A 13,021-nucleotide genomic window follows, 5' to 3' on the forward strand; every position below is an offset into this window, starting at 1 on the left:
ATAATCAACATTATGCATTATCAAAATATTCCATACGCCTTCCAGAAGAAATAATTATTTTCATTTAAATCAATCAATCTTGTAGATAACAATTTTCGATTGGGTGCACTGACTTGCACTGAAAATATTTCTTATTCTTCACTAATCATCTCTACAAGTATTTCTAAGAAACCAAAATTAATTTCCACTAATTAGGCAGGGCTAGGAGAAAAATATAACGAGGCAACCATAGGTTGCCTATGGAAACGCATCGAGTTCTCCCAGAATGTACTATTCTCAAAGGGATCGACAGAGAAGCATGCAGGAATTTACCTGTTTTTATAAAGCCAAGACAGATACATGGAGCGTTTCTTCCATCTAAGATGTTTCTTTCAACGCGGTAATCTCTTCATTAGACCGGACGACGACGGAAATCTGTACGTAACGCGTATGTGAAAGAGAAAAGACGTTTCAGCTACTGTTCGAGAAAGCGAATCGAGCTACACGATACGACGTTATCTTTCGCGGGGCTGACCGCACGAGATACGTCTCTCCCGTAAAAAGTCTCTTAACATTTCGCACTTTGCTCATTATCTGAGACGGAGGTCTAAGCGACGTCTATGTACGAACGTCCATAAATCAGACGGTTTCATTATAATCAGAACAGGTTCGACGAACACGGGACAGACGTTTCGACTGTTTGTCCCCTGGTTGAAGAAGAAAGCAAACGCCGCGCCGATAACGTTTACGTCAGCTGTTTCGACTCACTGCTAAGGCTACTCTTTTCACGGTATTCTAATAATTGCTTGTAAATTAGCGGACAGTATTAACCTGGGGTCAAAACTCTCTGCTATTCATTACAACCTTCTGTTATTTTAACCCTCGGATGGCGAAACTAAATGAAATTTTATTTGAAATTCATTTTTGTCTATTTAAATTCTAAACTTTCTACCCGTTTTTAAAGTCTGGGTCATGACTGACCGCTGTCGTTACCGTTTGAAAGTTAATTTTCTTACGACACACCCGGTGCGTCGTGAGGTATTAGGTTGAGTGAGCGCCATTATGAAATCTTACCAAATAACCAGACTATTAATTCTGAAAAGTATTGTGAACAACTGCGTCACCTAAAAGCAGCAATACTAGAAAAAGGGCATTCACTTTCATCCAGAAAAGGAATGGTCTTCCATCGAGTCAACGCACGACTGCAGAGATCTTTGATGACACGAGAAACATTACTGCAATTTGATTGGAATATATTAATGTATCTAAATTTTTTAATGAAAAAGGAATATTCGTATTACCAAACAGATGGAAAAAGATCATAGAACAAAATGGTACATGATATTAAAATAACAAAACTTATTATTGTGAAGAAACGCGAATGGACTTTTTACTCAACCTAATTATATTGATTTCTCCGATGAACGAACTAAAGAAATAAATCCATTTAAAATGGTACATCTGTTAGTTTTCTCTGATTTACGTAAAGCAAACCTTAATTAGAGAGAAACGTTTCGTTGGTGAAATCGATGGACTTAAGCTTCCCCTAGGTGGGAACAGAGGAGATCGCGAAAAGGGGTGGAAAAACTGCGACGTTTTAGAGTACAGCTCGTTATCCGCGTCAATATTTCCCGGATAACGAGTCTCTTTAAGAAAATTCCGGCCTTCGAAGGCACTCGTTGTTGTCTCAATTGCCGCCCTCTTTCTTTCATCGTCTCGTCTGGTAAATGAAGTCCCATCGGTCGTAAGGAAACACCTCCATCGCACACACGTGGCAAAAGACGGGCAGAACGTCGTAATGGCCCGAGGCTGATCCACGAGGGTACGTGTTACGAAAGTCTAGCCGAGAATTAAAGGCAAGAAGACGAGAGACTTGACCATCAGGAAAGGGTTTGCAATTAATCCGACGGACAACTGGAAGCAACGGAAGCCTCGTATGACAACCGACATGGATTTACGTCACGTGGAATTGGCTTCCTATCATATTTCCATCGATCCGAACTAAGGAAAAACGTCGACCGTTAGGAAGCGACTACCACTCCGTGGTATTTTAAACGATCGAATCGTTCTGCTGGAAAATTTTCTAGGTAGAGATACGATATATCGATCGGGATGTTATTTTATACCGAAGATAAAATTTCGCTGAAAATCGTCATCTTTCGGGTTTGGGTTGATCTACCCAATTAAACTCAAAGGTGATATTTAGATATCAGAAAAGACGAATTGTTTACAGTGCAATGATATCAAGACTGTTATCATTTTGTATGTACACAATTCGAGACAAAGCCTTTCCTTTTAATTTCAGTGAGAAATGGCAGGCAAAACATAAGTTACGTAAGATAATACATATTTGTCATTGTCTTATGCTTCCTGCAATTCTATATACAGGGTGTCCCAGCATAGGTAGTACAATCGAGGAGGGGGGGATTCTACATGAAAAAACAAATTAAAAATAAAGAAAAAAATGTTTTCATTTAACTATGGTTTAGATGGATGGATCTCGATAGAAGTCATATGTCACTTATAAGTATTTAGTACTAATATCATTAGTATCAACATGATGTGCTGTATTACTTATTTCTACCTATGGATTTAGAGTAAACTTAAATGAAAATAAGATATGAAATTTAGTTACTAACTTACTTGATTAATGTAAAAATTGTTGGAAATGCTGCCCATTGTACTACTAATTGTGTTACTAATGACATTAGTACTAATTATAAGCGACTGAATATACAAAACTGATCTTCTCAAGAACGAAGCCTGAAATGAAAAAATTTGTTTCTTTATTTTCGATTTATTTTTTCATATTGAATACTAGAATGCTGGGACACCCTGTAGATATGAAAGTATACATTCCATAACAAAATTCAACAGTCTATTTCTAATGAATGATTGACCCAGCCTTATCATACGAGAGTCAAAGAGGCTTGAAATCTACGAAACTCTTATCGTCGATCAAGAAGCAAACAAATATAATATGTACAAACTAATAATCGTGTCCTACTTGTATCTCGTCAAATATACTCGTACGATTTCGCAACGATGTATCTCTTGCTGTAAATTCATTAGAGAACACGATTCGTTCGCGAATCAGAGCGATAACGATAAACGATCTATGCCATCTAAAAGTGCAATAACTATGGCACAGGTTAAAAACTGGATCAGAGAGATTAACCTTAATATCAAAAGCTTACATCGTGAAACCTTAAAGTGTAATTCCGTGAAAGAGTGGCAACGGATCACTGTCACGAGAGTCAAGATTCTCGTCCCAATTACATTTATCTAGGTTCATCTGTCTTCCATGAAATTCGAATGACCATTAATAAAATAATCTTCCATGTAACTTGGCACACGATCAGTTTTATACGACACCTTAAACGGAGGAATTTTATGTATTATGGCAATTCATGCTGTGGTGATTTATGAGAAATTCATGTGACCATTTCAAAATTAGCCATCCCAATGTCAGTAAATTTATTGAGCAGATAGCACTTGATTAGCAGTTCTCTTTCTCCATTTATCTCAGATTTATTCCTCAATAAAACAGTAAAGAAAGCTAATAAAAGCAGACGCGATTTGCTGGCACGTGAAAATGCAAGTACTCTAAGAAGATATAATAAATTTCTTCCATTGCGATTCGATCGTCAACGACAGAAAAAAAGATTCCCAGTAGCGTAACCAGGCAATCACGTTCTATTTACACCTTTCTGCTCGTGCACGTGTGGCCGGGAACACGCGTGCTAGTTGAAACGTGGTCGGGTGAATACCTTCAATAAAGAGCATAATTTCCGAGCAGACTGGTGTCTACTCGACAGGAACTGAACGTTCGTACAAAACCTGATCTGTAACGACTTCGTTTGCGTTTCCCTCTCGGCTTTGTCGCGTTTCGTGGCTTTCAATAATCTTTTCTCCCTTTCGTTCGCAGGGTAGACTCATACGCGATCGATAAAAACGCGTGAGTTCTGTGATTGAAAAGACTCTCTAACTTCGAAGTTAAATCCTCCGAGTCAATGTCGAACGAATTTAGAACGCGATTCGACGCGGTTAGATAAAAAGATCTTTGAAAACGGTGCAAGATAATCGAGTGCATAGATGACGCGTATCGTGCACACAGAAACCTCTGTCGCTCTCTTGGATTCTTTTTATCGACGACCGCATTGCGAAATTGCAATAATCAATAGCAATTAAAACTGTTTGTCGCACGCGATCTACTGGAAAATTCTGTATTGCTAGACGGAAACGCACACACCACGCTGTCGTGGAAATATATCGCTCTGCCATGAACGCTGGCTGATTAGGGTTAAGCACGAGATAAGGGATTCACGATTAACCCTTCGAGCTGGTTGTTCCGGAAACCAGGATTACTTAATATCGATTCAACTTCCTGTGTCCAGGTTACCGCATACAAAGGAAGGATTTCAACTTGCATCAGTTAACCCATGACTTCCAGTTTCCTTTTTTTGTAGCAACTTGGAATTTAATGGTTACTTATCGTTAGAACAGGGGTGATCGAACTTTTTGAGAAACGGGCCCGATTGAAATTTTGAAAAACATGGGAGCTATTAGAACATTAATTTGGAATTTATAATTGAAAATATCTATTAAAATGTACCAAATCATAATAGAGCAATTTTGTAAGAAAATTAACATTAATATTTCTTATATAAAATATTTATAAATAAAATTCGGGGGCCGGATGAAAATCTTTGGAGGGTCGTAGTTTAGTGACCGCTGACTTAGAAAAAAAAGTGAAAATTGAAATATATAATAGGAACAAAAAGCTCGTAAAACAGTCGTTCAACTGTTATTTTCCAATAGTGCATCCGTCAGCGTTCTATGAAATTACAGTCTACGGAAGTGGAAGTATTTCAAACCAATTTATAACACGCTGACACGGTTCTAGGAATTTTCTAAGGGAATCGTTCCGAGGCAATTAATTGAACGATAAATTAAAATTTTTAATTACCCACCGATTATACGATTAATTTAACTCGACTTTCCATGCGTTCAGAGATGAAAAGATAATTACTAGATAATCAGATCGAGAACTATTCAAATATCCATTAACACTTCAACGATAATTTACAAGTGAATTTGTAAATCGTCGGTCTGACAGATTAGATTGTTCCGGTGTTAATAAATTAATGATCATCAAAGCTGTGGCAAAAAATCGATACATCGAATAAAAAGGAATATCTGAACAAAGTATTTTTAGAAGAACAGATGCCACAACCTTGGTTGTATAAAAGTTGAACTAAAAATAAGTGACCAATCGTGAGAGCTTATTTACTAATGGGAAAATTGATTCATCGAAGTGTAACGGTGTACGCGCAAGTATCGTTTAACGAGAACCGTTTGGAATTTCTCCATTTTTTTCCCACGAGAGTAAATTAATAAGCTCGTTCTAATTTTTTTTGCAACGAGAACCAGGAAGACACGTTTTAACTCTGTCTGTATCCCTATTAACTCTTTAACTGCGGGTACTTTTAGCACAGCCGATCGCTCTAATTTTAAATTATATTACTGAAGTGATATTCTATTTCAAAAGATTTCTTTTAATTGTATTTATTTTATTTTTATTTTAGCAAAAATTAACATGCTGTTTATATACCACATCCGGCTATAATTTTAGTATGTGCTTTATAAATCACACCTGCAGTTAAAGGGTTAATGTATAACATCCAAAATAAATTATTTTACAGCTTCAACTTCATTCTACACGTGTACATGCTTTCAATTTATTTTCTCAAGATGAATCAACCTGATTCCACTTATATCATGATTACTAAAACACCCTGTATTTAAATTTGCATAAACACCCGCAGAGTACTAATGATAAACAACGCACGATCATCGCCGGAAATAGAAGGGAAAGAAAGACATTGAGACTTACCCATTGATGATGGAAGAGGATTCATCGTTGCTAGGCGGTCCCGACACCTGGACTTTGGGCAAGTTGTAAACGTCCACCTGTCCTTGACCATATCCCTGCCCATGACCATGACCTGCTTGCTGTTGATGATGGCTATGTGTCGTCGGGTATTCATCGCTGTCGCTACTCTGCGGAGGCTCGGATCCTACTCCTCCACGAGGTCTGAAACAAACATTTATTTCCAGATATTAAATCGCGTAACAGGGAATCACTTAGTTATTCTTAGAACGATACATTGTTTCGTTATGAATTCATTTTCCAAGAATTTATTCAACAAAGCCTTTAATTTGAATTTCAATTAAGAAACGACCTTTGTCATTTATTAATTAATCTGCATAAAATTCAAACGCTTCAACGGTATGTTATTAAAAATATTAAGACGGGGATGAAATAATCACAGTTTAGAAGAAATTATTTTCTTTTTTTTTTTCAATTTACAAGATACGCAACAGACAAATACATATCCAACTATGTTTCTCGATTACACAATTTAATATTCAACTAGTTTAAACAAAATCACACCTGCGATGAGTGTTGTCGTAGCTAGCAGTCCAATAGAGGGGCGCCACTGTCCCACGTTACTGCTACACTGTCACATGCAAAAAACGACTCGAAACAAATCTTCTCCCACGATCCACAGATTTAATTACTTTCAGACTCTTTCTAAATATTCATCGTATACAATAAAAAGGGCCTTGACAATCTTCCGTCAGAATCTGAGGACACCTCGGTTGTTCACTCGGTCAATACGGTCGCAGCATCATTTCTCCGAAGAACTATCCGGAAGATGAATCCAATTCTTAACTCTTCTATTCTTATATTTATTTATTTTTTTTTTTTCTTGGATTCTCTTGCCGAAAGATCGATGTATCCAGTTGTCTGTTAGGGATCCACCTCGATGATCTTCTAAAGCGAATCGGTATCCTTCATCTCGTTGCGGTTTGAACGGCACGGATCCAACCGGAAGGGACGGCTCGTGCGTGCGTCAGATATCGGACAACGTGGCGAATCCGTGTCCCACGGATGGTTGCTACGAAAAATACGGCAATGCGGTGCGTGGATCGTGGTGCAGTTCCACGCTCGTGGGGCTCTTCGATACTCGACGACACTTTCGCGGATGTACACCAATGGTACAGCACTATCGGATGTACGTGAACGCACACTCAGCTGTTTCGGAGCGTCTGCGCCAGTCTGCCAGCTATTGACCGAATACCACGTTGCTGGGCACGTATACCTATATACATGTGGCCGACTTGTGTACGAGTGCACGAACGGTGCCTGTGTGTGCACGTGTACACGTTATTTCACACTAATGAACCGAGGAAGATCGCATCGCTGCACCCAGGAAGACGACCAATAGAGAGAGAGGGAGAGCAGTGCCAGTCAGCTGATCGCGAATGTTGTTTCCCGGGACTAAACGAATCGCGTCCTCTCGTTCTGTCGCATCGCGTACACTTTCGTACGAGCGAAACAGAACGATACACGTGCGCATTCTCGCGACGACTATATATTTACCGTGGACATTTAATTGCCCCGCGGGCCGACCAAATAAAAATAACTTCCTCATTAAGGTACTACCGGTATATAAAAGCGCTAGGAACCGACGCAGTGGCGTAACGAGATGCTCGTGGATCCCGGGGCGAGAAATATTTCCACCGTGTCAAGTAGGACGTGTAACGAGATCGACGTTTCACCACCGCTTTCTTCGGATAAGTTTTCTAATCTTTCTGGAGCATTGCGCCAGAGAGAAAATTACGATGATAACAAATCGATAGGACGATTAAGAATTTTCGACAGGGAAACTGTATCACTTAGAGAGCTTCCCAAATGTCGAGTTAGAGACATAACGAGAGGGCTTGAGGTACTGGAATTACTTATGTTTAACCTTCAGCCAAATATATGTATAAACAATCTTCTATCTGTTCACACCGAATACCATGTACCAGTCACGATACTCCAAGCCCTATCGTTTCGACAAATTTCATTAAAATTGTAACGTTTTCAGAGTATCACTAATTTCCTACGATTACAACTTTTCACACTATTCTAGCTACTTATGTTTTTGTAACAATTCACTTGATATGTAAGACGGATCCTTGCATAACGATGATAACACACCCAACTGCGTCACGCGATGGCCAGCATCCTGAAACGATGCGCGCGGTGTGCTCCGAATTCTGACTGAGAAAACATCGACGACACGTCCGCGGCGATAGACGTCCCTTATACCGAGTACGTCCGAAAGGATCCGATGATTCGTAACGAATGCATACGTGATAAATCAGATTGACTTACGTGGGCATTGACACAGCCGGGCAGCCAAGTTGCAGAAGATTTCTGGCGAGATATTCCGGCGCAGGTGCGTCGATCGCAGGTGCGGAATGCCTGGCGGGCCGGACTGGCGTAGCATTCGATTTTTCGGACGACCATGAAGCGGATGGTGATGTCTTACCATCGTAAGATGACACGTGTAATCGATTACGATCGGCGTTGCTCGAATTCGATGACTTTGGTATCCTTAAGGAACTGGCTCGACGAAAGGACGATCCTAATTCACTGTCTGAAATGAATTCACAGTAATCGCGGTTATTTTTTGATGAAGAATAAAGGATATGTATTTTTACGAAGTAATATTAATTAATTTGTTGTTACATTTCGAAATAATCGTACCATTGTACAGAATGTTTGGCTAGGGATGAATATTATTTAAGGAGGTGGTAGTTGGGATGATTATCAAAATGCTTATTAGGGCTTAATTTTAGCATAATTAATTGGAAAACATCGACCAATCAGAGCGTGGGATAGAACGTTGGCACGAGTGACAGCTACGAGAAGCGCGCTCGACCGTGGTCGCGAACAAACTACTCGGCGCGTTGGTTCATAGCTTACACTCCAGGATCGGCGCATGCGCACTATGCGCGCACTCATTGGTCCTTGTTTTTCATTAATAATTCAAAAACTAAGCATTAATTAGCATTTTGGTAAAGGGAAAAGTTGTTCAAAATCATTCCAGCTACCATCCTCTCGAAGAATGCCTACCTCTAACCAAACACTCTCTATATATTAATATATTTATGCATTAGTTTTGTCATATTTTAAAGCTGATTTTATTTAATAGAAAAAGAAACATTTTTCTATTTCTGGAAAATTTTCAGAGCAAGCTCAGAATTGAAAACGAGAGTTGTAATAAAAACGAGGCACAAGTGTTAATCAATCGGAGTGTTAAACACGTGTAACACGTCACAGTACAATGTTTAATTGCGGTTAATCTTGGAATCACGAACTTTGAAAGTATCGTAATATTGAATCACCTGAGAATCCTCGCGTGGACATGACAGAAAAGCGTGCGACGAGTATACCAGCACGTAAACGAGTGATGTAATAAAAAGATACGAAACGATCGGAAGTGACAAGAAACAGCGCGAAAGGAAGATGCCGTTGAATGGGTAGCGACTGATGTTGAGGAAACAATTTAACGAAGACGCGATTTCACGCCTGTTCCCCTCGAACGGCGTTTTAATTCGTTTAAAAAGTCCTCTTGCATCATGTCAACCTTAGCATTAGTATACTATTTCTTCGGTTTCTGAGTTACGTGAGCGCATTAAAGAAGACATTCGCTTTCGTAATAAAGTTCACCGCGCGGACGTTTCGTGTATATCGGGACAGCTTACCTTGTATCTGATAAATTCTTAGCGCCATTAAAAAAGTGACCTTTGCACTGATCGATAATCAAAAAGAGAAAGCGTGTGTCTACAAAAGATTGATAAAAAACATGACGTGTTCTCGCGTGAAACAGTACGATTCGTCTGAAACCGGATGACGCGTTACGGTATTTCCCGTTTTCCGTTTGAAGAATTGGACGAGACACGACCTCGAATGCCTCTGACTAAAGACTAAACCTCGACGCTCTCTCAGGTATGCACAAAGGCGACCACGTACAGATTTTGGCAATAGACCGCGCATCCTTCCGAGGAATACCGCATTCACGCGAACACCTGCAACAAATACACGGTAATGCAAGGGAAACTACAGAATGTTGCAGCGTCCCTGCTTACTCAGGTACCGGTGACGGCTATAAACCGTCGCGAAGCTTACAAAATAAACGTTTCCACGATTTCTTACTTTTCAAAGAATCGAATTGAAGATCCTTGCTCCGTTAACCTGGCGACGCACAATGGGACGTTTGCATGGAAAGGCTGGTCAAAGGTATATCCTGAAATTTTGCACTGCTATTTAGGTATTTACTTTTATCGATATTAGACTCTTGATACTATTATTTAAAGACAACGAACCTGTCCTATTCCAGATAAAAATCCTAATTACGCCAATGCATATTTGAGGATCCTAGTTGAGTCAGAATGATTCCCTGGTTGTTTGCCAGGGAATTCCACGATGAGGTAGCTGCATGGAATTCGCAATAGTCGGGAATGAAAACGAGCATCCGTGAGGCATGTTCGCGAGATGGAAAAGAGCAGCGATAACCGTAATATCTTCTGTGTTTGACCGATAGCACGTCGGAGTACCATTTTATCCGTGTGCTCGTTATTTCGGTCTCAATTAGTATTAAGTGATCATGCGAGCGTGTGTGCGCGTCCGTTCTGGTCAGAAGGTCGCAAGTTCACAGTTATTCCGTGACAAGAAGATATATCATACGCAGAGACGATTCAGCTTCGTCGATCGTTTTCCTCAATGACACCCAAACGGTTTCCCTAAATCTCACATGGGATGTCTTGTTTACTCGTGCACGAACGCAATTCATCGCGATATTTAAAGCGAGACACTGAAGGACTCTTGCTCTCTATTTACGATTCAGCATGCCAACAACGAATTAAGCGGAATTATCGTCGAATCATTGCCTACCTCGAAATAATCCAAACTGCTTTGTATTTAGCTGAAAAATAGCGCAGCTATGTTTCAATCAATTTGTATTAAGATCATTAATTAAAGATTTGCGTAGTCACCTTTGGAATGTTTAAACCTTTCGTGTCTCGACATCGCCCATTTAATATGCAACAACCTAATAAATTAGTTCCTGTTTAGAGCGTGCTATAGTAATATACAGTGGGTCAGAAAATTATTCGCCCACCGTTTAAAATTGGACCAAATGACTTCAGGTTTCCCGAGAAGCTATACAAATTAATTTACTAAGATATGTACCTTCGTCGTTTTAAAAAATTAAAATTTGCCGAAATTGGGAATGAAATAGTGAAAGGCAATTTTTTAACTTCTTTATCTGAACCTGTAACGAAAATTAAGTATGTTAATCGTATGAAATCGGTCAATTAGAAGTTACAACTAATCAAAATTGGTAAATTAATTTGTATAGCTTCTCGAGAAACCTCAAATAATTTGGTCCAATTTTAAACGAGCTATTCTGTTTCGAACAGTGAGAGAATAATTCTGTGACCAACTGTAGATGCCAATCAAACTGAGGTTAAAGTTCGTTCAACAACAACGGTGTTCTATATCGATTCTCTATCCTCCATTCATACAGGGTGTCCCATGCTTCTGGGCTATAAGTACCTTTGGCTAGGTAATGTTCATTCAATTAAAATATTTCTTACAAACACTCTCGATCGCGCTACGTTAATCCTCTTAAAGGATTTTTACCACTTTGACGAGCTTCGATTGTTATTCAACCAAATTCACGCATTCCTGGGAATAAATGAAGCGTGATGTCGCTTTGAAGTCTATTACATTCGCCGTCGGGTCAATGAATAAAGGATCAAGAGGTGAAAGGGAGGGGTTAATTGGGCAATAGGTCAAGGTTCAATAATTTTCTATCGTTGCGGCTGATTTTTGCCTGGACTGATGTCCAGTAGCTGAAGAAAAATAATTTTCTTTCTCACGATAATATAAAAGTCCTCGTTTCAAGGCTTTTGTTTCAAACCACGTGTTTTCAAAATTAGCGGGAATCCACGAATGAAGATCAGTATCATTTTGTACGGTTCACCCACGAATTTTAGATTATCAATTTTAACCTCGTAACGTGAACTTTTTGTAATCACTCGGCCATAGTTCGTTACGTATCAATTTTTATGTCCATATCAAAAATAAATAAAAACCGAAAATAATCGAAATAAATAATGGGAACTTTGCAAATAGGAACAATTGAATTTTATTTCATTAAAATTCAACGCAAATGTTCTAACTGATTGAATAAACAAAGGAATGAATTTTGTCTAATACATCGAAAGCGTGACGGTTAGAAAATAAAAATTGTCTTACCTGTATTTTGCAGGAACTGCGTCTTGTTTTGTTTCGAAAAATCTTGAAGATTATCTTGAATAGCGGGGCTAGTATCAGACGCCATCGAACCTCACTTTCGAGGAATGCTTGATTTTTGAATGAACAGAAAAAAAAAAAATACTTGTCCGACCCGCCACTACGCGTTGAACGTTGCTTCTTTAACGTACCTCACTAGCGGAATTTCTGAGGATGCCTATCGACCGCCTCGTCGTCGCACAATCGAATCAATCGACCAATAGACGTATTAGAGAATAGTCACGTGCGACTTTCGAATAATATATTAAGAGTAAATCGTTAATAGAACCGCGTCTAAAACAATAACCAAACTTTTCACGAGTCTCGTTTTACCCCGCACAGTATGCACGTTGCCGCGTTCTCGAAAACTACGTTATCGATTGATCACATGGTCGATGATAGCTTCTGCGATTATCGATCGATTAACCACCACTTGCGGAAAATAATAATCTGTGAAGATATGTACGCACATAATTTAATATATTTTAGGTAAATTAAGCTTCTTAGATAATTATACATTTTTTTAAATAATGGGATAAAATAAATACGATAAAAATAGAATTTTCTCACAGTTTATAAGAAATAGAATAAAATGAAAAATGGCGCAAAAATATAAACAGTATCATTACGTCATCGGACGCGAAGTTATGTATAAACTTTCTGATAGTTCAAAGCTTAATATCTCTAAAATTAAAAGCCATTGACAAAAACATTAAGACACATAATTAATATTTTTTAATGTACCTTCATCCTACGAAAGCGAATCAAAAATGATTCTTAAAGATGGAGGTTATCGAATGACAAAAACTATTTTAACGTGGAACTTTACACCTCCATGGATCA

The 13,021-nt window shown here is 38.9% G+C and overlaps 1 protein-coding gene across 5 annotated transcripts in view; it reads right to left on the reverse strand.

The window, feature by feature from the left end:
- Positions 1-13,011, reverse strand: part of LOC114879430 (GRAM domain-containing protein 2B-like) — a 40,037-nt gene extending 27,026 nt beyond the window's left edge. Inside the window, exons 1-6 of one of the 5 annotated variants that reach the window (XM_029194334.2) lie at positions 12,923-13,011; positions 12,143-12,628; positions 10,037-10,127; positions 9,854-9,909; positions 8,210-8,474; positions 5,876-6,076 (exon numbers count right to left, since the gene is read on the reverse strand). In XM_029194334.2, the coding sequence (XP_029050167.1) occupies positions 5,876-6,076; positions 8,210-8,474; positions 9,854-9,909; positions 10,037-10,127; positions 12,143-12,227 (698 nt within the window). In that variant the 5' untranslated portion in view covers positions 12,228-12,628; positions 12,923-13,011. Of the gene's footprint in view, positions 1-5,875; positions 6,077-8,209; positions 8,475-9,225; positions 9,545-9,585; positions 9,674-9,853; positions 9,910-10,036; positions 10,128-12,142; positions 12,640-12,922 lie in introns of those variants that run through there. The other 4 variants (XM_046287976.1, XM_029194335.2, XM_029194336.2 and 1 more) reach the window with 4 other exon arrangements.
- Positions 13,012-13,021: the final 10 nt, after the last annotated feature.

Source organism: Osmia bicornis, chromosome 11 (assembly GCF_907164935.1).
Source record: "Osmia bicornis bicornis chromosome 11, iOsmBic2.1, whole genome shotgun sequence".
Taxonomy (NCBI): domain Eukaryota; kingdom Metazoa; phylum Arthropoda; class Insecta; order Hymenoptera; family Megachilidae; genus Osmia; species Osmia bicornis.